The 21828-nt window shown below is 37.9% G+C and overlaps 2 protein-coding genes and 1 long non-coding RNA gene across 3 annotated transcripts; 1 reads left to right on the top strand and 2 right to left on the bottom strand.

Annotated features, from left to right (window-relative positions):
* Positions 1-417: 417 nt before the first annotated feature.
* On the bottom strand, positions 418-12453 carry LOC103701951 (nuclear matrix constituent protein 1-like). Its single transcript, XM_008784184.6, has 8 exons — positions 11645-12453; positions 7533-7742; positions 6581-6834; positions 6155-6425; positions 5972-6055; positions 3209-5364; positions 2198-2450; positions 418-950 (listed from the first exon to the last, which is right to left on the bottom strand). The coding sequence occupies exons 1-8, from the start codon at positions 11972-11974 to the stop codon at positions 714-716; spliced, it is 3795 nt and encodes a 1264-aa protein (XP_008782406.5). The 5' UTR covers positions 11975-12453; the 3' UTR covers positions 418-713.
* Positions 12454-16513: 4060 nt separating this feature from the next.
* LOC113462400 (uncharacterized) lies at positions 16514-21652 on the top strand. The gene is made up of 2 exons (XR_003384662.4): positions 16514-16654; positions 16814-21652. It is a non-coding gene; the product is annotated as an uncharacterized LOC113462400 (long non-coding RNA).
* LOC103701950 (Cyclophilin-like peptidyl-prolyl cis-trans isomerase family protein) lies at positions 19602-21202 on the bottom strand. The gene is made up of 2 exons (XM_008784182.6): positions 20358-21202; positions 19602-20256 (listed from the first exon to the last, which is right to left on the bottom strand). The coding sequence occupies exons 1-2, from the start codon at positions 21200-21202 to the stop codon at positions 20154-20156; spliced, it is 948 nt and encodes a 315-aa protein (XP_008782404.1). The 3' UTR covers positions 19602-20153.
* Positions 21653-21828: the final 176 nt, after the last annotated feature.

The raw sequence follows: 21828 nt of genomic DNA, 5'->3' as shown, positions 1-21828 counted from the left end.
CTCTAGGCCAGCGACATTCCACGCTCTTCGAAGACATCCCACCAGATAATGCATGGCACCGAGCCATTGATTTGATTGATCCCGAAAAGAAAACGAGTGCTACCAGTCTCATCTTCAGCAGCAGTTGGAACAGCAGTCCTAATCAATCGGGTTAACATCATGATGGAACCATGCAATTTAAGGGGAACTTAATCCAATTGGCCACAAAATAACAACCGGCCACAAACAATATAATTAGCAAATCCCACGGCACAGAGAAAAACACGAGACAGGAATCCGAGGGATGGGAGCCATGGGCAAATTGAACACTCTGCAGCAAATTGAACACTCTCTGGCTACGAGGAATCCAAACAAAGAGCAAAGACAACAATCACAATGGCCGAGACACCATAAAAAGGATCTGTGGCCACAACAGAGTATCCAGAACCTGGAGTCATGAATTTGCTGCACTGTCATTGATACACTAGTGTCAGTTGCTATGGAGCATCAGATAATTTTACTACAAGAAACATAAAAGAAAGAGCAGTGAGTACTAACAATACAGAAGTGAGCACTAACAATACATCAAACTCAATGACTAACACCAATCCCTCAAACATCAAAATAACAGTTCGCACAACGAAATACAAGGTTGGCAACTTAATAGCAAGCCTTCCAGAGCTTAAGAATCTGAGTCGAAAAGAAAACTGTGCCCCCCTATACTCGGGACATTGTCATGTTGTGAAGAAAGTCCACAGCTTCTTCCCTATCGATGCATTGTGCTTCTCTGAGTCCTCTTCATCCTCATCATAATCTTCTTCACTCCCACATTCACCATCAGGAGTAGCTGGTTCACTCGCTCTTGCTGCCCCATCTACCACAACTCCATCTTCCCCACTTTGCTCGCTGCACTCCATTGACTTCACAATAATGTCGTCGTCACTCTCCTCATTAGCATGGGTTTCCTCCATCTGTCAATAAGACAGGAATAATAACTGAGGTCAAAAGGCATCTTACACACATTAACTTGAAACAAAGTTAAAAAAAATAAAATAGTAATATAGCCAGTCCAATGTCTCAGAAGTCAGGAAATAAATTAGAAAATCATAGGCACTTCTCAAAATCTTTGCACCAGACATGACCCATGGAACTGTTACAGTGAGAATAATACAATATTTCTGAGTGCGCATGCACACCTAAACAAGATCAAACAGAGAGTTCTTCCTTCCAAAATGTTCAGGAATGCCGCGGACATGCAGAATTAAATCACTTATGGGACACCTATGTCATAACAATTGATGAGTATTTAGCAAGTGCTACCCACGTGTCTTTTTTCAAGGCAAGCAAGAGAAAAAGGGGCAGAAAGTTGGAGACAAGAGACAAGGAGAAATAAAAAAAAAAGTCCTGTGAAAAAAGAGGAAGGGGGAGGGGGGAGCACAGGCTCCTGCAAGATGTGTTGACTATGCTGCAGAGCCTTCATCGTTATGGCTATATATAGTAGATATTTCAACCAGTACACCTGAAAGTCCACAGCTAAATGCTTGTACTCCTCAGAAAAAAAAAAAGATAACAATTTTACATTGACAATTCCTCATCTACTCAAGATTTAAAGCAACGGCTTTTATATGTCATAAATAGTTATAACAGTTTCGAGCCCCCACTGTCACATTATACATACAATAACGGAGAAAAAAACAATGGCAGATATAATAGGTTTTTTAGCCGTACAACAGTCAGCTATAACATATCTTATTCCATTTGTATTGTTGCTCTAAACAAAAGAACAATTTACAAAAATCAAAGTTTCTTAACCAATTTTCCCTTCCCTCCAAAAGAGTTTGTAGCACCTGAAAAAACATAATTGTTTATTAGGTGAAAGTAATTTGGAAAATAATGACCTCATTCTTTCATCATTGTCCAATAATTTTCCATTATAATGGCATTTTAGCGGTCATTATTTTAATACTAAAAAATTTGAAACCACAGTGAGGCAAATAACAGCCATTCAACCATTGTAACTGTCAAAAAGACTTCACTGGGGGAATGCCATCATGGAATAATGCAATTATTCAAAGCTCCCATCTGTTTGAAGAATTAGTGACGAAGCCAATGAATAAATAGCAAGTGATAAGATGCAAAGCATTCCTATCAATGCCGAAGTGGTAACCATGCTAATGCAACACAGAAGTTCGAGCAAGAAAAAAATAAAGAACCTCACCTGGGCAAGCTTCTGAGAGTTCTCTTGAACTTCCTCTACACATCCCCCTGTTGTTCTCTGCAACATACATGATGTTTTCTTGTTCTCACCAACAATACCAGATGAAGGTTCAACAGCAGGCGCACGTTTAGAAGTTCCTTCTCCATCACTGCCACCCTTCAAAACCTCATTTTCAGTTGACTGTTGAAGGCTTCTTGTCTTATGCTGTTTAGTCTGATCAGGCATTGTTTGGGCTGCTGCAACATTGCCCGCACTGGCACAACAGTTAGATACAAATTTCCTTGTATAAGTCGCTTGTTATGTAATTCAGCAAAATAAAATGCTCATAAATAAAAAGCAGAACTATAACGTGGAATGCACAAGCACAAACTTCAGATTCAAGGACGGGATGCACCAATAGGAAATTAGTTGAGGGGGATTCAAGAGCAAACTTGGCTGAGAAAAGAGATCGAGCAATGAATCAGGCTCAGATGTCAAAATGAGCCTAAGCCTAGCTATCATAGGGTCAGCCTGGTTCTGGCAATATCAACTACACAAACATATGTAACAAGTCAGATAAATCTATACACATAACATTGCTTTCATGAGCCAAACCTTGGCAGAAAATCAACGAGAAAACTGACCCTGAGATGATAGGTACACTCAGCTCTATAGAGGTAATGTTTTATATAGATATTTAACAAGTGAAATTAATATATAATAAGTCTTCATTTATACACATCTATAATTATTATTGCTTCAGTTTACCAAGCTGAGCTGAGCTCAAACTAAAGGAAGAACCAAGCTAAGCCTTCTGAGATTTGAGGCCAACCGAACCAGCAATGCTTGATTCAGCTCAGCTTGTTAATGCCCCCCTATGAATCTGACCAAGATTTTTAAAACTTCAAAATAATAGCTCGCACTTAAAGTTAGTTCCCAGATAAGAAATGCCATCAAATCATGAAAGTATTCTTAGCAAATGATCATGTACAACTTGTAACAGCATAAAAAATGTATAAAGATGTAGCTTACATTGTAGAGCGCCGGAAATTGTAGCGCTTCTCTCCAGGAGCCTGTGTTCCAGGAGCTGAGATATGACGCCTTTTTCGACGTCCGCCAAGTGAAATGCTCTCTGAACGTGTTTCACTATCCTCTGCGTCCGGTTCCCCAGTTGTCATCCCAGATGCGTGAGCAAGACGTCTCTTCTGTCTGGAACTTGTTGCCCCCGTATCAGCATGAACAGAATCGCCTTGGCTTTCCTCTTGGATATTTAGAGAATCCTTTGTTACACCATTTGGTGGTCCATCATTCTTCTCTTCAGAGGTTTCCCCAAGTATAGCTTTGGCATCTTCAACAACAGCTTTAACAGAGCGCGTTCTTCTGATAGCTTTAGGCCTACCTTTCCTGCCAGGAAGGCGCCGTCGCTGTTTTGATGGTTCGGGCTGCAAATCATTTTCAGTAGGCATAGAAGATTCCTCCCTTTCATTCCGTTCATCAACAGGGGCAGTGATCTGCTCACCTTCCACCTGGATATCAGTGGAATTATCCGCTATTCCAAAAGATGGCTCTGGACCATCACCAACTTCAACTAATCTTTCAGATTCTTCATTTCCCCTGACTCCACTATCCGATTGCACCCCCTGGGCATCAATAAAATCATTACCAACTCCATAGGATGGTCCAGGTTCATAATTCGCTTCGCCTTCTGAAGCTTCTCCATCAAGTCTTGCACCAAATGAGAGAGACTTCTCTGCCTGGCATTCAGACAGTTTCTCTGCTTGCTTTCCTGGGGAGAAGTTAAACAGTCTCGAACACTTTTGCAGCCACGACATACGACCACCCGAAATGACAGAACGAAGGCCTGTACCTGGAGGAGATATTTCAGCATTCTTACCTTTCAGATGCTCTTCCAAAGCCAAAGACGGCAACTGAATATCTCCTGCATCATCAGTCCCCATTTGGAGAAGCTCTAAATCACTCATTGTAACCCCACAGTTTTTGCAAACCTTATACTGCTCAGCAAAAGCAAGGAATCGTTCTTTTTCCTTGATAAAATGTTCTCTTTGATCCTTCAGATTCCTGCTAAGCATCCGTAGAGTTTCAATGTCATTTTGAATCTCAAGTTGGTCAGATTCCAGTTTTTTTGAGTGTTTAGAGAGCTCTTCTTTTTCCCTCTCTAGTTGATCTTGTTCCATCTTCATCTTCTGAATTTTAGACTCATTTAGATTTTTTACAGAATTAATTTGGTTTAGTTCTCTATCTCTCCACCTATTAAACTGATTCTCCTTCTCCTGCAGCTGCTTCTCCATATCCTCCTGCTTTTTCTGCATATCCATCTCAAGCTCATGCTTACGAAGCTCAAGCTCCCGAGCAATATCAGCATGACCTCTCTTGAGCTCCTCAAAAGCATTTGACTTTTCAAGCTCCATTGTGCTCTCAAAAGTTTCTTTCTTCAGTCTAAGTTCTTCCAACTCCCTCTGAATATCAGCTTTTGCTGCCAGTACCTCATTATTCAACCTTTCCTCCTCATTGAGTCGCCATTTCTCAAACTTTTCCCTTTCATAATTGACTTTCTTTACCTCTGCTTCCAACTCAACTTTCTTCTCATCCAATACATCCCACTCTCTCTCAAAATTCTCCCTCAGTCCTCTCAAATCCTCTTGTTCCTTAAGAAGTGACTCTTTTATTATTCTGCAATCCTCAATCTCTTGCTTCAGCTTTGATTGCAACAGGAGATGCTGTTCCCTCTCTTCTTTGGTAAGTTTAAGATTTTCCTCCTCCCTGATCATCTGCTGCTTTGCCTCTTCTACTGTAGCCTTCAAATTCTCTAGTTCATTTCTAGACCCAACCAGATCCTGCATCTCTCTGCCTAGCTGCCGCTTTTCTTCCTCCAACTTCTTCTCACCAATTTTAATAGATTCCTCCCACTTCTTCAAAGCCTTTGATTTTGTGTCTAAGTCTTTCTCCTTCTGCTTCAAGCTCTGCATTTTTTTCTCCACCTCCTGTTCTCTTTTAGTAACTTGTTCCTCTTTACAGTCAATTTCAGTTTTCTTCTTGTCAACTGCATCCAGTTTCCATTTCAGCTCTTCGTCAAAAGACTTTCTCCTCTGCTCCAAGTCCAACTCAAACTCCTTTTTCTTGAAATTTAAAGTCTCATTGTGATCATCAAGGAGCTTTTGTATCTCCACCTTCAATAGGATAAAAGCGACAGTCAGATTTATCAAGTACAATAAATAGGAAGATCACAATTACATACAATCATGGCACAGCATAGGATCAAAAAACTTAAGGCCCAAAATCAAACAAATTCAAATGACTGAATATTCCTCAAAATGCATAACAAAGGGAAGTATGAAATTCAGAGGAAATGGTGGCCAGGAGGTCCAAAATTGAGCAGATCTCTCTTTTCTTTTTGACCTTTTAGCTTTCATACTCTGCATTCCAAGATTTAAAGACCAGTAAAAAGAATTAAAGGTTTGATACAAATTGCACTAACAATAATAAAGTTAGTGCAACCATACAGCCAAATTTTTCACCAAGTGTTATCAAACTTATTTTGAACCATCTGACTTCAGATTCATATGAACCCTGTCACACAAATCCCCATTTGCATTCTTGTTTTCTCCCATGTTTTCTTGTATACCTACATTCATATCTTCCTTAAGAAAAAATATTAAAAAATTCATATCCCAATATTCAATACTATGAGAACTAACATACAGAACTCAACAGTCTGTCAGGTCGTCAGAAAGTTCAACTATTAGAAAGTCTAGGCGTTTGAAGATAGACACTTACTTTTTCTCTGGCATTCAGCTTTTCTTCTATAGCAAGTAACTCTTTTTCCTTCTTCTCCAGATTCTCAATGTTAATGCTTGCTTCCTGAAATCAAAAATGCAAAAGTAAATACAAAAGAACCACATGAAGATGCATTATTAATGCAAAAGAAATCGAAATATAACCAGTTTGAAAGAAACCAACCTTCTCTTTAAAAGCTAAAGCATTTTGTCTATTTCTAATGTCATCTTCTTTCTCCTTCAGTGAATTCTTAGTAACCTCAATCATTTTCCGTGCCTCTTCAAGCTCTTCTTCTTTCTTTTTAAGAACTCGATCAGTTTCATTTGCCCTTTCCTCTCTATCATTGATTGAACGCTGCCCCTCAAGAAGCCTCTTTTGACTCTCCTGCAGATTCTTTTCCCACTCTCTCAAGTGTTGTCTTTGTTCATCAAGATCCTTCTTATATGTTTTTCTTCTGAATATCATAAAACACAATTAGAATCACCACCAAGAAAAAGAAGTAATTAATATGTAACCAAAAGATATAGCCGCCAAAATATATCATATATAGAAAGATCATGAACAGAACATGCAAATAACACAGAGAGAGAGAAGAAGAAGAAGGCATACTCGGTATTTAAAGACAGATATTCTTTCTGAAGTTTACGCTCACGAGCCTCCGCATCATCTAATTTTCTATCTACCTCTGAACTCTTTCGACTCGCCTCTGCAAGCTTGGCATCTGCAGAATGCAGCTTTCCTTCAATCTCCAAATATTTTTCTTCAAGACTGGCTTCCAGAGCATGAGCTTCAGCCAACTTCTTATCCGAAGTATATTTAACTTCTGCAATTTCACCACGCATCTCACGCAAAGCCTTCTCAAGCTGCATATACATCACCATTCCATGAAGAATTAGATAAAGCATGAAAAAAAGAACACTAAAAATTATAATTATTTGATGGAAAAATTTAATATGGCAACAACAAAAACAACAACAACAGAAGATAATACATCTGGCATCAACACCAAACAGAAGGAAATTAATAATGATCAAAGAAATCCAGCATCAAAATTTATACCATTAAATGCTCCTCAAAAGATGTTATAGTATCTACACATACATGTATATTTGTATGTGTATATATGTGTGTGTGCACACAGATATATGAATGTACTTATTTTTATATATGCACACACACACACATATGCATGCATGTATCAACTCAATAAACTTTAGAAAGCATTAAAACTGCGCCATGCAAAGTCAAATCCAAAAATTGCATAATAACTAAGAAAAAGAAAGGCCAGCTTCATTGTCACATTCACTTCTTTCTACAGATAAACACAGATTAGCATACTGATTTCAAGACATTTTATGTTGTCAAGCATAGAAAGAGAACTCTATATGAAGATAACAATTATGACTATAAAATTGAAAATAGAATACTACAATATCCCAAAACACAATAACGCAAGGACACAGCTAGGATTCACTTTGAGCTAAATGGCTGAATAATTCACTTTAGAATTATTTATACCAATATAGACTACTAGTGAAAAAATAAATAACTGCTCACATACATCTGCAACACACTGCTTCTCAACTCCCAAGGCCTTCTGCAGGTTTTCCTTCTGCTTTTCATATTCTGATATAGCAATTGCATGTGCAGCCTGTTCCCGCTTTAGGATCTCCTCTGCTTCTGCAAGGCCTTGCCTGAATTCTTCATATTTAGAAGTCCATTCCTTTTTCTCAATCAGCAGAAGTCCCATATTATATTGATATTCATGAAGCTGTTCATAAAAAAATAAGGTTAACAAAACTGTTACGCCAAACAGAAACAAAATGGAAGGAATTAAAAATGTCAATGAAAATCATAGCCCAACTACTGATTATTAGAACAAAGACACTGATTAAAAAGTTGTCTGAAATGAATAAAAAGTTAAGAAGCATGTGAAAGGATGGAGTAATGGCATAAGTTCAGGAACAGTGAAACAACTCCTCAATGAACCAAAATTTTCCTGGACGTAGACATCATAAGCACTGATCCCGAAGTCAATGGCACAGGATGCTTAAATGAGACAGAAAATATGTTAGCATCAAAAAATCAGTATAACATCAGCAAAGCACAAATATACAAAAAGTACAATATAAACAAACAAATCATCACACTACCTAGTTTCAAGCACATAGACATGACAATGGAAACACTTCTAAACAAGTATATTGCAACAATCTTGGAAAAAGAAGAAATCAGATAATGAAAAAAAATGTGGTAGGCAAAATAAATAGACAACATGTATGATGTTAAAGATGTACAAGTGGCAGATGGAAATGATTGCCATTAAAAGGAAGAAGATAAGCAATAACAATCAATATAATGTTGATCGTCACATATTCTAGTGATAGAAGGAATACCATAATTTGCAGCATCCATGAAAAAGGTGCCCATGAAAGGGGGAAATTTTAATCAGTCTAGATTTATTATACATTATGAAAGTATCTAAATTATGTCGTACTTTTTTTTTGCATTTTCTTGATTTATAATACATTTGTATCTCGCTCTGCGATATCTATGAAACAAGAAATTCCAAATGATCACACACCACACCTCCTAACATAGACAGCATAAAATTCAATGATCAGGAAGAATAAAGCAAAATTTCCATTACTCTCCTCAAAGGCCCTAAATTTTAGGGATTGCTTTGCCCTACAAATTTGCTTCTTCACTTGATTCAGCTTTGGTTCAGAATTTGAAATTCACTACAGGTTACGCATTTGGTTCGACAGGAGTAGGATTGAAAAAATTTCTCATATCTTTGTATTTTTTATTAGCAAAGTAAGAGTTATTTTTTGATTAACTAGCCTGGAACTACAATTAGTTTTAGAATTCAGATCAGCAAAGGGGATTGTGAGATTCGTTAGTCTCTGTCTTGGCTCTGCATACAAACACCGATCACATATCACTAACCAAATAGAAAGAATATCAAGTGAACTTTGGAGTGTGCAAGATCTTCAATATGGAGTGGAGTTCCGTATATAGCGACAGCAGAATTTCCAGTTCCTATCCACTTCTTCTTGTGACTTCTGTGCCCTGGTGAATATGTAACATATTCTCTGTTTTTTCCCCTTTTTTCCTTGCTTGATGCACTGGAGCTGCTGCCTGGGCATGGTTGGCTGCTGCTGCTGCTTCCTCGTCCTCCTCCTCCTCCTCTTAAGTTCCAGAGCCAGTTTTCTTTCTTTTTCTTCTTCTTCTGCTACTGTTACCGAACAAAGTGATTTTCCTTTGTTTTTTTTCTTTTCTCTTCTTTTTTCTGCTCTTGCTTATAGCACTCTGATGGGGATGGCCAGCTTCCTCTTCCTCCTTGCTGCTGGCTTCCAGCCTGAGCCTTTTCTCCTCCTACTCTTATTCTTCTTCTTGGCCAGGTGTTGGCCTGATGGTTATGGCCCTGCAGCCAGCAGTCTGCACAGCAGCTTCTTCCAGATGCTGCAGCCACCTATTTGAACTTTTTTGAGTACGAAAAAAGGATGTATATGTGGTATATATGCAGCACACGTTAATTGAAGCCTTGAGGCCTTTCCTCTCTAAGCAGCCAACTAGGCACCTAGGCACTTGCCTAGGCCATGTCCGCCTCCTAGCCCCACCTAAGCTTTTCCGCAACCTCGGTAATTTTCTAATTAAAACTTGTCTAGTACTATGTTACATGACTTGGATACGAGCACGTAGTGCACACATATTTCTATGTGTCAAATAAACAATAGCCTTACGAATGTTTGTTCTTCACACGTGTAGCATATATAAACAGCAGGTGTGAGCACCTGTGGAAAAATTGACAGCTCTAGGAAATACGGTCTGCATTCCCAAATTATTTTTTAATGGGCTAATCTCAAAATAGTAAGTAATGTTATGCTATATCGTTTCTAGTCAACAAATATTCTTCAAATGCAATGCGGGGAAGCTTGACTGATTAGTTATCGGATAACTGAACTGACCAACAAAAAAGAATTCTCGAGAAAGTATGCCTTCTGGCTCACAACCATATGAACCATAATGCCTCTCTGCTCACCAGATGAAAAGGAACTTAGTTCATGAAATTAGGAACTAAATTATACATAATATTAAGAATCAAAAGCACAAGCTTAAGCCAAAAGCCTCTGAACATGATTACCTTAAGCTAAGCACCAATAATGCCTACTTGCTAGCGAGAGGAAAGCTGGACCAGGGAAGGCATTCAGAAAAATAAGAGGAGTTGTATCTATAGGCATGAAATGGCATGAAAGAAGCAGATGATGTCCTCAAGAATGAGGCAACAACTTTGTTAAGGCGATGACTTTGTTGGAAGAAATGAAGCTGACAGATAATTTAGATCTTAAACATATAAACCTGATAAGCAGAAATCTTTGATAATAGATGATAACTTCCAAAATCTTTGATGTATCAAAACCAATCATGGAGCAAAAACAAAAGCTTAGAGATCAAGAATGCTCATTTCAATATGAGTATAGATCAGCAAATAAGATGAAGGATTGGCTGGCTAAGCGGGGATGCAACTACAATCTTTGTATACCTGGGGCAAACATACACCTTCCCACAGAAATCAATTGATAGTACGAAATGTTTAGACGCTGGGACCAAAAAAAGTTTTTCACCTTTTCTAGTGTTATATGTGAATGAGAAAAGTTATGACAAAGTTACCAATGTAAAGCTGGCGGTGATAAAACTGAAGATATTAGTATAAATAGATGGATTTCCCCCCTCGATCCTAACATTTTTCTAACATCATATCTTTTTTCTGGTACATAAGATAGCTTTCTCGTGTATAGGTTGAATAATAGACATATACCGCACACCAGAAACAGCAATGACCTGCAAGTCCAACAAAGCAGACCAAGCATGTAGCATACTTAAGGCATCCCATACAAACAACATGCTGAAGGTCAAGAAAGGCCCCAGTTAAGCTTGGACAAGGTTTAAACTATATTAAGTTTGTTGAACTATTTTTTTCTCTTGCTTTTTCTCGGATCATTTCGTCAAGGACATCACAGTCCAAAGAAAACAAGAAAAACTCCAGAGAGCAAAACTTTATCCTCACTGTGATTGGGACAGACCATGTTAGTGAAGAAATAGAAATAGCATTATGATATTTCCAGAGCAAGCTAAATTACACTCATGATCAACAAAGATATTGAGTTACAATGGTGATGATGATAAGTACCTAATCTAAACTGGTATCTACATCAGTTGCAAGTTCTTTGAAGGTATCCTTCATACAAAGTTTAGGACAATTACTACAATCTCATCTCCCTAACTCCCAAGATTATTAATGTACCTTTAGCAAGAGAAATATCCAACATTTGAATAGAACAAGAACCTTTAGCATGTCACAGTATTTCAATAATTCCTTAATACTGTAAAGCCAATCTTTAGGTTGTACTTTAAACTAAGGTGTCAAAAGTTTAAGGTTTCCAGGTGCCTCTGACTTTGCACACAATTCATCCTCGACAATGATTTTACATATGTAATCAATCATTCAATTATTAGAAAAGACTCCTAAGAGAACTAATACAATTGTCCTCTGGCGTGTTGCAACTTGTTAAGATAAAAGTACAATACGTTCACCTAGGGAATTAAATTGGAGAATAAAAACCAAGAAAACCTCAACAACCAACAACATGTATTTCTGATATCACTAACCTCTGTCTCGATCTCCGATATCCTCTGAACAAGAGCCTCTTTTTCCTTCCTCTGTAGCACGGACTCGTCCAGCAACCCCGCCTCCCGGAACCTCCGCCAGACCTCCACATCTCCAGCACCTCCAGCCACATCACTGCCATTCTCTCCCAGCGAAGCCTGCGGCGGCGGCGGGAGCGCCTCCGCCGCCACGCTCTTCCCCTTCCCCTTCCCAAAAGATACCCCACCAGCACTCCTGGCGTTCACCGGCGCCGACCCGCCGTCCGGCCCATCCCCGACCCTCGTCGAGAGCGACCACCCGGCAGCCCACCCTTTCTTCTGCGGCGTGAACATTAGTACCCCCAATCCTTCATCAATAAACCTGAATCCAAAACCCTAGAGCGGGACTCCGGCCCCGAATTCAGAGCCAGAAACCCTAGCTACCCCGAAACCGAAGCCAAGAACCACAAAGAGCAAATCCTACCCTTCCGAACGGTTAAAGGGAAGCAATTTCTTCTCTCAGGACCCGCCAAGATCGGGAATTGGAGCAAAAAAGGTTCTTTAAAACCCTAATCGGGGCTTCCGTAGGCAGGAAAACCTAAATCGGGGAGGATTGGAACCCTAGAGAGAGGGGAGAACGGGATCTAGAGCGGGGGACAAGAGGAAACCCTAGTTTCGAGAGCGGGGAGAGAGAAGAGAAAGAGAGAGAGAAACGGGCGAATGATGAGAGCCCGAGAAGTTCTCTTGCTTTTGCGAGACCGCAGCCTTTTACGCCTCTGCCTTTTTCCGCGATCCCTTCTATTTTAATGGCCCGAGCACTTCCGTTCTTTCCTATGGACGAAACTACCCCTTGGGACGATTTTGAATTCTCGCCTTGTGCTGTTCCAGCGGTGCAGGATAAGTTAACATGGACTGGGACCGGTAAGCCCATCTTCTTTGGGATTACGGTCGGTACAATGTATATGGCGTAATTATGAGTTGAAGCAAATAAAAAATTATAAAAAAAGGATTTGCTCCAAAAGGGATAATCCATCTACATATTCTTTCTAAAATGCTCCATTATATAAATTTTTTATATAAGATTTAGTTAATCCATCTAGGCTGGTTTGCATATAAAAAAAATCAAAAGTTTGAGTTCATTGTGATATAATTACGAAGACCCGACAACTCATTATTTTCTTAGCTAGCATTACATAGTAAGATAAATTATCTAATATAAAATATCTGTATTTAGTATAAATATAATGCCATATTACTACCCCATCAAAATGCAGCACGAATAATAAAAAATATTTTAAAACTAATTAATTTCTTAAATTATAGTCGAAGTACAAAAAAAAGATAAAGATAACTCTGATTAAACATTTGTCTATATATATATATATATATATATATGCAAAAATAAGAATAATATTATGATATATCCAGTTATTTATTTAGGTAAATCTTGCTAAAGAAATAATGCATCAAATTCTTTATCAAATATTGACATTTTTTATCCTATCATTAATTGGTTAGTTAAAATAAGTAGCATTTTTCATAGTTTAAATTTTAAAAACATAAAAAAAAGCTATAATTCATGTTATACACACGCAAAAAATAACACTACATGAACGATGCTAAGCTTACTAAATATACCGATGCCTCTTAGCAATTCACCCAAATAAAAGATAGCTCGGGTAAGGATGCACAAAACCGGCATGCATAAATCAAACGATGCGATATTGGATTCTATCTTGAGAACATCTAACTCTTTTTTAATTTTTTGCAGGTATTATTCATGTCTTCAGGCGCATGCTGATGTTTGTTCCATGAAAACCTGCATGCATTGTGATTATAAAATAATGCGTATTCCCCAAACATCAACAATGACGTACAAGTTACAAAAGGAATGATTTAATCATCTTACTTGGGGTGTGTCACTCCCATCACTCATCAGTGTGCCTGCTGGGAATTGTAAAAAAAATATAGGAATGGTGTTTTCGTCATTTCATGTGACGACAATGACATAGCGGGATGTGGACATGTAGTGTTTGGTATGTCCGCGAATGACAAAAATGTCCTAATATGTCGATTCTTATTACCAAACCGTGTGTAACGAGCCATCTCGTCCATTGGATCCGTTTTCTGGAGTCCGTGCAGCGGTTCACATGGAACCGTTAATCTTGGTGAAACGGTAAAACTCGAAGGCGGTCGAGGGTATTTGAGTAATGTTGTACTGTTTGCGCGCTCTGATTGCGTGCGTGGAGCGGTCTCCGTGGGGGGCTGCGGTAGTGATGGAGAAGGGCACAGAGTGGAAGCTAACAACTCCAAGGTAAGCATCTTCTTGTCCTATGTGCGCCTACTTCCTCCATTGATTTTTTTTTCAAGATATTTTTTTCCTGATTTGTATAATTGTTGGCATTTGGCCATTATTTTCCCATAATTATCATCATGTAGCAATGGTAGGAGTTTTCATATTTGGCATTTACAAGCTCTTTGTATATTAGTTTTTAAAAAAAATTATTAAAAAAAATAATTATATTTTTTGAATTAATGTTTTTATAATTTTATTGTGATTATCTAATAATAAGTTCATAAAATTATGGCCCTTAAGTACTAATTTGAAGAAATTGTATGTTAGCATTTCATCGTTCTATGTTATTTCCTATTGTGTCATTGATAATGATTGTTCTATTTCCTACTACTGTAACCGATATACTTGAATAGGTGTTGGCGTATTGTAATGGAACATCTATTGTTCATATGCCATTGAGAAAAAATAATTTATTTATGTTTTGTTTATGTTTACCATGTTGTTGTTAAAAAAAAGTCTATTTTTTGTTACTAAAAAAAACTACATCTTAGCCTTACAGAGAATAAGGGAGGAGGGGAGTAAGGGGGGGATATAAACATGTGCACACTTATTCCCCTTCTCTTCTGATCTTGTTTAATATAAAAATTGGCATTGTCATAATAGTTGTTCTTATACAAGAGCTCTAAATCTCCAATATTATGATATATTGGTGGGGAAAGAACGTAATGCTGCATAGATTATTGTTGTATTCACTCTAAAATTACTTACAAGTATGATACCGTACATACATATTTATACTATATTAAAAAATAAAAGGTCAGAATGTTGACACATTCCCTTCCAAACATTTAGATGAATGCTTCCTTGCATTTGTGCCAAATTTATCAGTGTTTCTTCTATCAAGTATTAAAAAAAAAAACTTGGCCAATCAAAAAAATCCTTTCTTTTTTTTGAAGAAATAAACAAGATCGCGTATAGCATCTCTCCCTCTATTCTTTTTCCTTGATTTATTCATTTCTCTCCAATCACAAGCCAACTAAGTCATTCATTCCAATAACATTTTAATTCATTTTTTGCAATTTCATACATAATACAATCAAAAAATATATATTTCTTTTTTCCCCATAAGTGCGTTATATATACATGTTTGATATAAAATAAAAAAGAAGAAAAGTTTTATTACAAAGGCACCATTCAATTATCATTGAAAATCAAAATAAAACTATGATTCATGTCAAGATCTTTAACAATTTGTTTCACGTATAATATACTTAATGAGGTGCATATGTGATAATATATATTAATTAAAGAAAATTACCATATGAAAAATCATCAGCCAATCTTTCACAAGGAGATAAATATAGTTTTCGATTGAATCTAGAGGGAGCAAAAGATTTTGCCCATAGATCTTCTAGAAAAAGACATCTATGGACCCATGCTCGGCGTCCGTTTTATTCATCACCAGGACCCTACGAGGTGTTTGATTTCAAGCACTATACAGGTCTAGGCTCTCAACTCAAAGAGAAGAGTGAGGAAAATGATGAAAAAGGAATGGCTATGAAGTTTGGCAGGCTTAGCAATTTAAACTAAGACATAGAATAATTCTTTGCTTTCCACCTTTTATATGGAAATTCTGAGCTTATGGAACTCGTAACATGGATATTCTAGATCCTCAATGTATATATTGGAACAAATGACTTTTATATTATAGATAATCTTCATATGATGGTTCATATTCTTTATATAGAGTCTAAAGAGCCATGGATATTTAAAAATTTAGTCAAGGATCCAAAATAGTATCTTTTAACACATCACATAGACACTCTAAATTGTTTGTTGTCTCCACATTAACTTTGTAAAGTACTAAAAAGTAATCAAAGTTTCAACTATGAATCTTCAAATAAGTTTTGCTACCTCTATCTATTCTTTACAATGCCCATCTGTGAGATGCAACATATTAACAATGTTTCCCAAACTATGGACATTAGATATACCAGTCTAGTTTCATATATAGATTACAAACATTTTGTAAGTAGTTAAAAGATCAGTAAAAGACCTGAATTTAAGATTTCCTGTTCACATTTTATATGAAGAGAAGAATACAAATTATTTGAGTTTACATAATGACAAGGAATTAAAGATTCTTAATTTTTCAATAGAAAGGTTTGTATGTACATCATGTATACTACACTCTAGTTTTATATTTCATATTTTATACAAACAAAAGAATACAAATTATTTGTGGTCTTCATGAAACTTAAAAGTTACAAAAGGATTGGAGGCCAGATTATTTGGCTAACTGCCAAGGATTTTACAGGCTACCTTAGCTGGAACTTTATTTTATTTTGGGACCTAATTTTTTTTTTACTTTTACACTCATGTGAAGGAGTTAAATGCTTTGGAACCCGCACGAAATTAAAAATTCGTTCAGGGACACAAATCTAATTTTTTCTCAACACAAGTGCAGGCCCCTCGTCAAAAGCTTGTAGCTTTGGAGACCTATCAGTAATCGAAAGGTACTTGTAGGGATCTACGAATAATTTTCTCTTTCCGTAAGCTCCGAATTCAAGACTTCCTCGGGACTTCATCGGAACTCCGCCCACCGGAGGGAGGGCTTGGGGGTTCGGCCGTTGCCAGTCGGGCTTCGCCGAAACCAGGTAACAGGCTTCGATTAAGATATCGCCATCACCGGAGCCGGCAGCAGAGGTCACGGTGCTGCCCTAAGTGCTATCGAGAAGGTAATCCCGTTGTGGTTCCAAGGTTCTCATTTCGCAAGCTCTCGTGATTTAAATTTCTGCTGTTTAGTTCGATTAGAGTTTGAATTATTGCGTCAATGTTTCTATTTTCTATGATTTGGCTGGATTCGACAGTTCAGTGATAGTATTTCTCTTGTTTAGCTATCCGGGGGGAAGAAAGCGCGCAACTTTTTATCCTTTCCCATTTTCTCACAACATTTCTTCTCATTTCCCTCTTCAGATGCCATAGAAGTAATCAGGTGTTTTTTTTTTATATAGTTGTTTTCTGCTAATTTTGTTCACTTGAGGCTTGCTTATTTTACATTTTGCAATGAGATCTAAAATTACTAAACTTGAAGGCTTTTAATGTCTATAACTGTGTAGTTTAGCTTGGTTAGATCTTGAATTGGGCTCACTGTTTCTACTTTTGATGATGTTAATGGATTTGGAAGTGTTATATTGTCATGTGATAGAAATTATACTGTACAGCTGTTTTGCGACTGAAAGCAAGAACCTTTTTTCCTCCTCCCTCCTCCCTCCTCTCCTCTCTTCAGACGCCGGAAAAGGACTTCAGTGGTGCTACTTTTAGGTATTTTTTTCTTTATTTTGGTCCCTTATGTTTTTTCTGTTATATCTTAGATGATAAGATGAGCCTGTGGCATATTCATCATGAATTTGCTTTAGTTGATATCTAATGTCAAAGATAGTGATGATAAATTTATAGGTGCTGTGGATTTGCTATTAAAATGTTTATGTTTATTCTATGACTGAATTAGGAAGGTGCATGTAATAGTCTTACACTGTGTTCATTGATGGACTCATTTACTTTGTTGTGTTATTTATGTAAGAAAAATTTCTGCGGTCTCTTCAAATGTCTAAATTTATGTACTAGTATCCACTAAAATATCTCTGAAAGATTAGTTCATGGTATTGTCTAGTTTTATGTTTGCATGCATTATTGCATTACATAACCAAACACAACTTGTTGACCCTACTATTTCCTCGGTGGCTTAAGCATCAATCTAAAACAAGGCCTCCTACCGTCATTTCTAAGACAAGGCAGAAATGATATGGAAAAAAGAGAGTAAGAAAGAAACATCTTCTCTAATGGCATGTTAGTTTGTTCATCTTAACTAACCTATTAAAAGGAAATGAGAAGAATGAAAAACAAAATGATTGATTACTTGTCACTCACCCCTCCCCAAGAAAGAAGTTGTCAAGAAATGGGGAAAGAGAACTACTTAAAAAAGGCTTTATTCAATAAGAACAAATGCTAGAGGAAGAATAGGATGCGGAGACTTCAGGGGGAACCCTGTCTCAAGACTAAAGGACTTGTAGCTTGAAACATGTATTCTACAAGAGAGCTTACTGCACAAGCACTGCCAAGATTCCCATTATTTTGTGGCTAAATTTGGCAATATGATGCGAATGAGTTAGGTGACTTTTACCTACCATTGGGTTTTTTTTTTGCCATAGTGTTCCCTTACACATCAAACTTATCCAAGTCATGACACTGAACATGCGGAGGATCAAATGGGAGGTTTAGTCCTGTATGAAATAAATTGTGGAATAGAAGGGGTTGATAAGCTGTTAGGGTCAGTAAGGTTTGAATATGTTATCAAGTCCCTTCGGTTTTAAGGCTCCCTGTCCCACAACAGAACATGAGCCCCATAGACCAAGTTCTCTTTCTAATGATGAGAACATTGATCCTATACATCTATGCTGGCTTTAGACTCTTTTTGTTTAATCTCATGAAATGTTGGTGAATCTTATATGGTGGCCAGAACTTGGAAAATGCATTTTTGTAGCATTTAAAGAATTTTTCTTGCTGATCAATTGGATCGCAGTTTGGTGAGTGCTCAACTTGGACTACTCTCTTTAGCTGTATCGAAGGTTTGATTATTAATCAATAAATGATATTCCAATTATGGTAAGGAGATGTAAGCCTAACTTTAACGAGGAAATTTTGGAACTAAGGCTTACCTAAATAGCATTTCAAGGGTTTTTAGATGCAATTGAAGATGATTTATGGCTCAGAATGGCGTCATTTGGACGTGCTTGCAGAGGCAATGCAGTGGCAAACAGAATTGTCTATAAAATGAGCTCTGTGACACTAGTTTTTTAAGATACCATCTTTCAACTTGACAACTATAAAAAATAGTAGGGTACATGTGGAAAGCAAACCTTCAGGACTTCACATGGTTATCAGATTGTTTTTCCCTTCTTATAGATTTCTTACTATAAAAGAAATCTAAAGAATTTTGCTACCTGGAAACTTGAAAAATCTATGGATTATGAAAAACAGTCAGTTTTAAAGAATATACTAAGCTGTCAGTTTTGCTGCCTGGAAACTTGAAACATCTATGGATTATGAAAAACAGTCAGTTATAAAGCATACACTAAATAATAATCCATGTTGTTGTCCTGTATTGCATTAACCTTCTGCACTTTTTTCCTATCTATCCCTTTAAAAGGACATGAGGTGTTTTATTTATTTATATTTATCGATGACCCATAGACCAAGTTACCAAACTGGTGCGTCATCACTTTGCCATCTGTTCTGCATGAGGTTTAGCTTCCTTGAGTTTATGTCGTTTCCCTTTACCAGAATTGGTGATGACCACCTATGTGAATGGGAATTGAGACCTCTCTCTGTGATAGGCACCCTTTATTGCCAACCAACATGGCCACTCTGATGACCCCAAAATGATCACTAAGTTTGGAGATTATCTGTAATACTAGCCCAACAATCTGCTTATAGCAGAAGCTAGGAAACAACACTTAGCTACTTGTGTGTAACAAAATTTCTGAATTTGGTCAGACAGCACAGGTTAGTCCTTTCTGTTTTTTTATTGCTCCTGAGGATGAGAAAAGCATGTCCAGATGGAGATCATCTCATCCCTTTCATTTGTAGAATTCATCAACTCGCCATATAAAATAAACTGGTAAATGGCAATAACTTTGCAGTATATTGTCTGAAATTCTTACTGTCTCATGACTGTTATCTCAAGTGGGACTTTTATTTGTTCCGACAAATGAGATAAAAGTTTAATTATCCCATTGTTTACATTGAAAGGCTGTTAATATTATCAACCCCAAAAAATCAAAGAAGAAGCAAATATACCAAGCATAATAGGCTTCACAGGGTACCAAAGATAATGCAAGCCCACAATAAAAATTGAAAAAGACCAAATCTACTATTGCACACACAGCAAGTTGGAATTCAATCTGGGTGCATCTTCTAAGATTTTTTTTTTTCTCCCGATCCAAGAACGGGCAGAGCTCATTCATTGTTATTGCCTAGACTCAAAGGTGCTAACGGAATTCTTGATTTGATAGTATCATGGCTAGATGGGTTTCTATCCGGTCTCAGGCTTGCTGGGTAAAATTGCTCTTGCTTGAAGTGTACATAATGAAAATACTGCAATTTGTATTCTTCTTCCTCTCACCTACTGCAAAAAGGAGAGGATGGAAAGTGCGACAAAGGAAACAGTCCAGTGCTCTAATCTATCAATCCACAGTTGGTGATGATGACCTTCGAATATGGGCGGTAAAAGCCTCGCTCTGCGACAACTGCCCTTTTATCACCTATCAACTTTGCCACCCTGCCCACCATAAAAAGAAACATCAGGTTTGGATATCAGTAAAAAAAAAAAACAGTAGTTCAGACAGTCTCAAAGGAATGGTGCTCTAGAAGAGCAATCACCTGAAGTAAGGGGAACCTGTGTTCTCTTGAACAGTCTTGACCTTTGAAATTCTCTCCACTACATCCATCCCCTCCACCACCTTCCCCACCACCAGTGTCGATGCATCTAGCTCCGGTGAATCTTTGGTGGCTATCAAGAACTCGGTCCCATTCGGATCTGTTCCAACCTCCTCCTCATCAATCTCCAGCTTCCCTTTTCTTGCCACCACTTTCAGCTTTGGTGGCGGTTTTGCAGGATCCCTGATCACAATTCCTAGCGAACCAGCTATATTCTTTGTTCCGGGGCATTTCTTGTTTGCTGCTTCCCACTCCAACACCAAACTGTCTGCTGCTAGATCGCTTCCAGTCCTCTTTGCGAGCTCGGCATCAACACCATAAGATCTGATCCCGCCATGTTGGATGTAATTGGGCACGATCTTGACAAACTCCTTTCTCCGATAGCTAATTCCAGCAGCACCAGTGACCAGAGAAGTAAACCTGGAGGATCCAAATGGTGTGCTGTCACCATATAGCCCAATGATGATCCGGCCCGCCGGTTCTCCATCGATGGAGACATCCAAGAATGCTCTCTTTGTGGTTGGTTGGTTGGTGCAGTCATTTTTCACAGAATCAGCTTCTGGAGAGCTAATGCTAGTGCTTGTTTCCTCGCTGTTGGCCTGTGCTTGGGATGGCCAGAAGTAGGTGGCTAGGAGAAAGGGTAGGGTGGAGCCGCTGATGGCGAGGTCTCGGCGGGAGATCTTGCAGCCTGGTCTGGCAAATTTTGCTGCTTTGATTTGGAGATGAGGGGGTGGATATGGGAGATGGAATTGGGGTGGTGTGCTCATGGACTGTAAGAGCTGCCTCATTCTTCAGGATGCTTGTTTTTCTTTTAAGCCACTTTGGTCTTCATGCTGCTATTGTTTTGTTACCATGTTGTTATCATGTTGCTATCAGCTATCTTCTGTTTATCATATTGCAACCGGTTCCTTTTATTTGTGTGGTATATGGCCCGGGAGTTTTGGATAAGGAAGATAGGAAGTCAATCCATTTTAGTTCAAGGGAGTGGAGGCTACGGCTGGGAAAAGAAATGGATCAAGGTGGCTCTTCATCAGTCCTTTTCTTCTGCAGTGGAGAGGAAGATCATGATGTATCATCGGAACCAGATTATTACTCCAGAGGCCTTTTAAACTAATGCTCTTCGATTCTACCCTCGAGATGTTATTTTGTAAATTTTTACTGAGAAGTAATTTGATAAACTCGAGCAGTTGTCTGTATTGGAACGACCTTTACCTTGTTTTATCTGTGTGTTTGTTTGAGAAGGGAGGTATTTGTTTTTTTGCTTTTGTTTTTCACCCCCTTGTTTGAGATTGGAGAAAGGAAGAATATGCCATTCTCATCTTTATCTACCCTCTATGACTGTTTAAAGCAACATGGCAGGTACCGTAGGGCCCTTGGGTCATATCACAGACAAAGGTGACAACAATATAAGTTT

The sequence above is a fragment of the Phoenix dactylifera genome, chromosome 7 (genome assembly GCF_051530095.1).
Source record: "Phoenix dactylifera cultivar Ajwa chromosome 7, Ajwa_hap1_PhDact_Kaust_v1.1, whole genome shotgun sequence".
Classification (NCBI taxonomy): domain Eukaryota; kingdom Viridiplantae; phylum Streptophyta; class Magnoliopsida; order Arecales; family Arecaceae; genus Phoenix; species Phoenix dactylifera.
The sequence above is the reverse complement of the archived record's forward strand: the minus strand, read 5'-3'. Positions and strand labels throughout refer to the sequence as shown.

Excerpts from the sequence above, each read along its gene's own strand:
- LOC103701951 (XM_008784184.6), bottom strand. The coding sequence starts at position 11,974 with ATGTTCACGCCGCAGAAGAAAGGGTGGGCTGCCGGGTGGTCGCTCTCG. Across the intron at positions 6,835-7,532 it reads AGAAGCAGTGTGTTGCAGAT|CTTGAGAAGGCTTTGCGTGA; the intron begins GTATGTGAGCAG and ends ATGTATATGCAG. Across the intron at positions 5,365-5,971 it reads AGCTGAATGCCAGAGAAAAA|GTGGAGATACAAAAGCTCCT; the intron begins GTAAGTGTCTAT and ends ATCCTATTGAAG.
- LOC103701950 (XM_008784182.6), bottom strand. The coding sequence starts at position 21,202 with ATGAGGCAGCTCTTACAGTCCATGAGCACACCACCCCAATTCCATCTC. Across the intron at positions 20,257-20,357 it reads ACAGGTTCCCCTTACTTCAG|GGTGGCAAAGTTGATAGGTG; the intron begins GTGATTGCTCTT and ends TATGGTGGGCAG.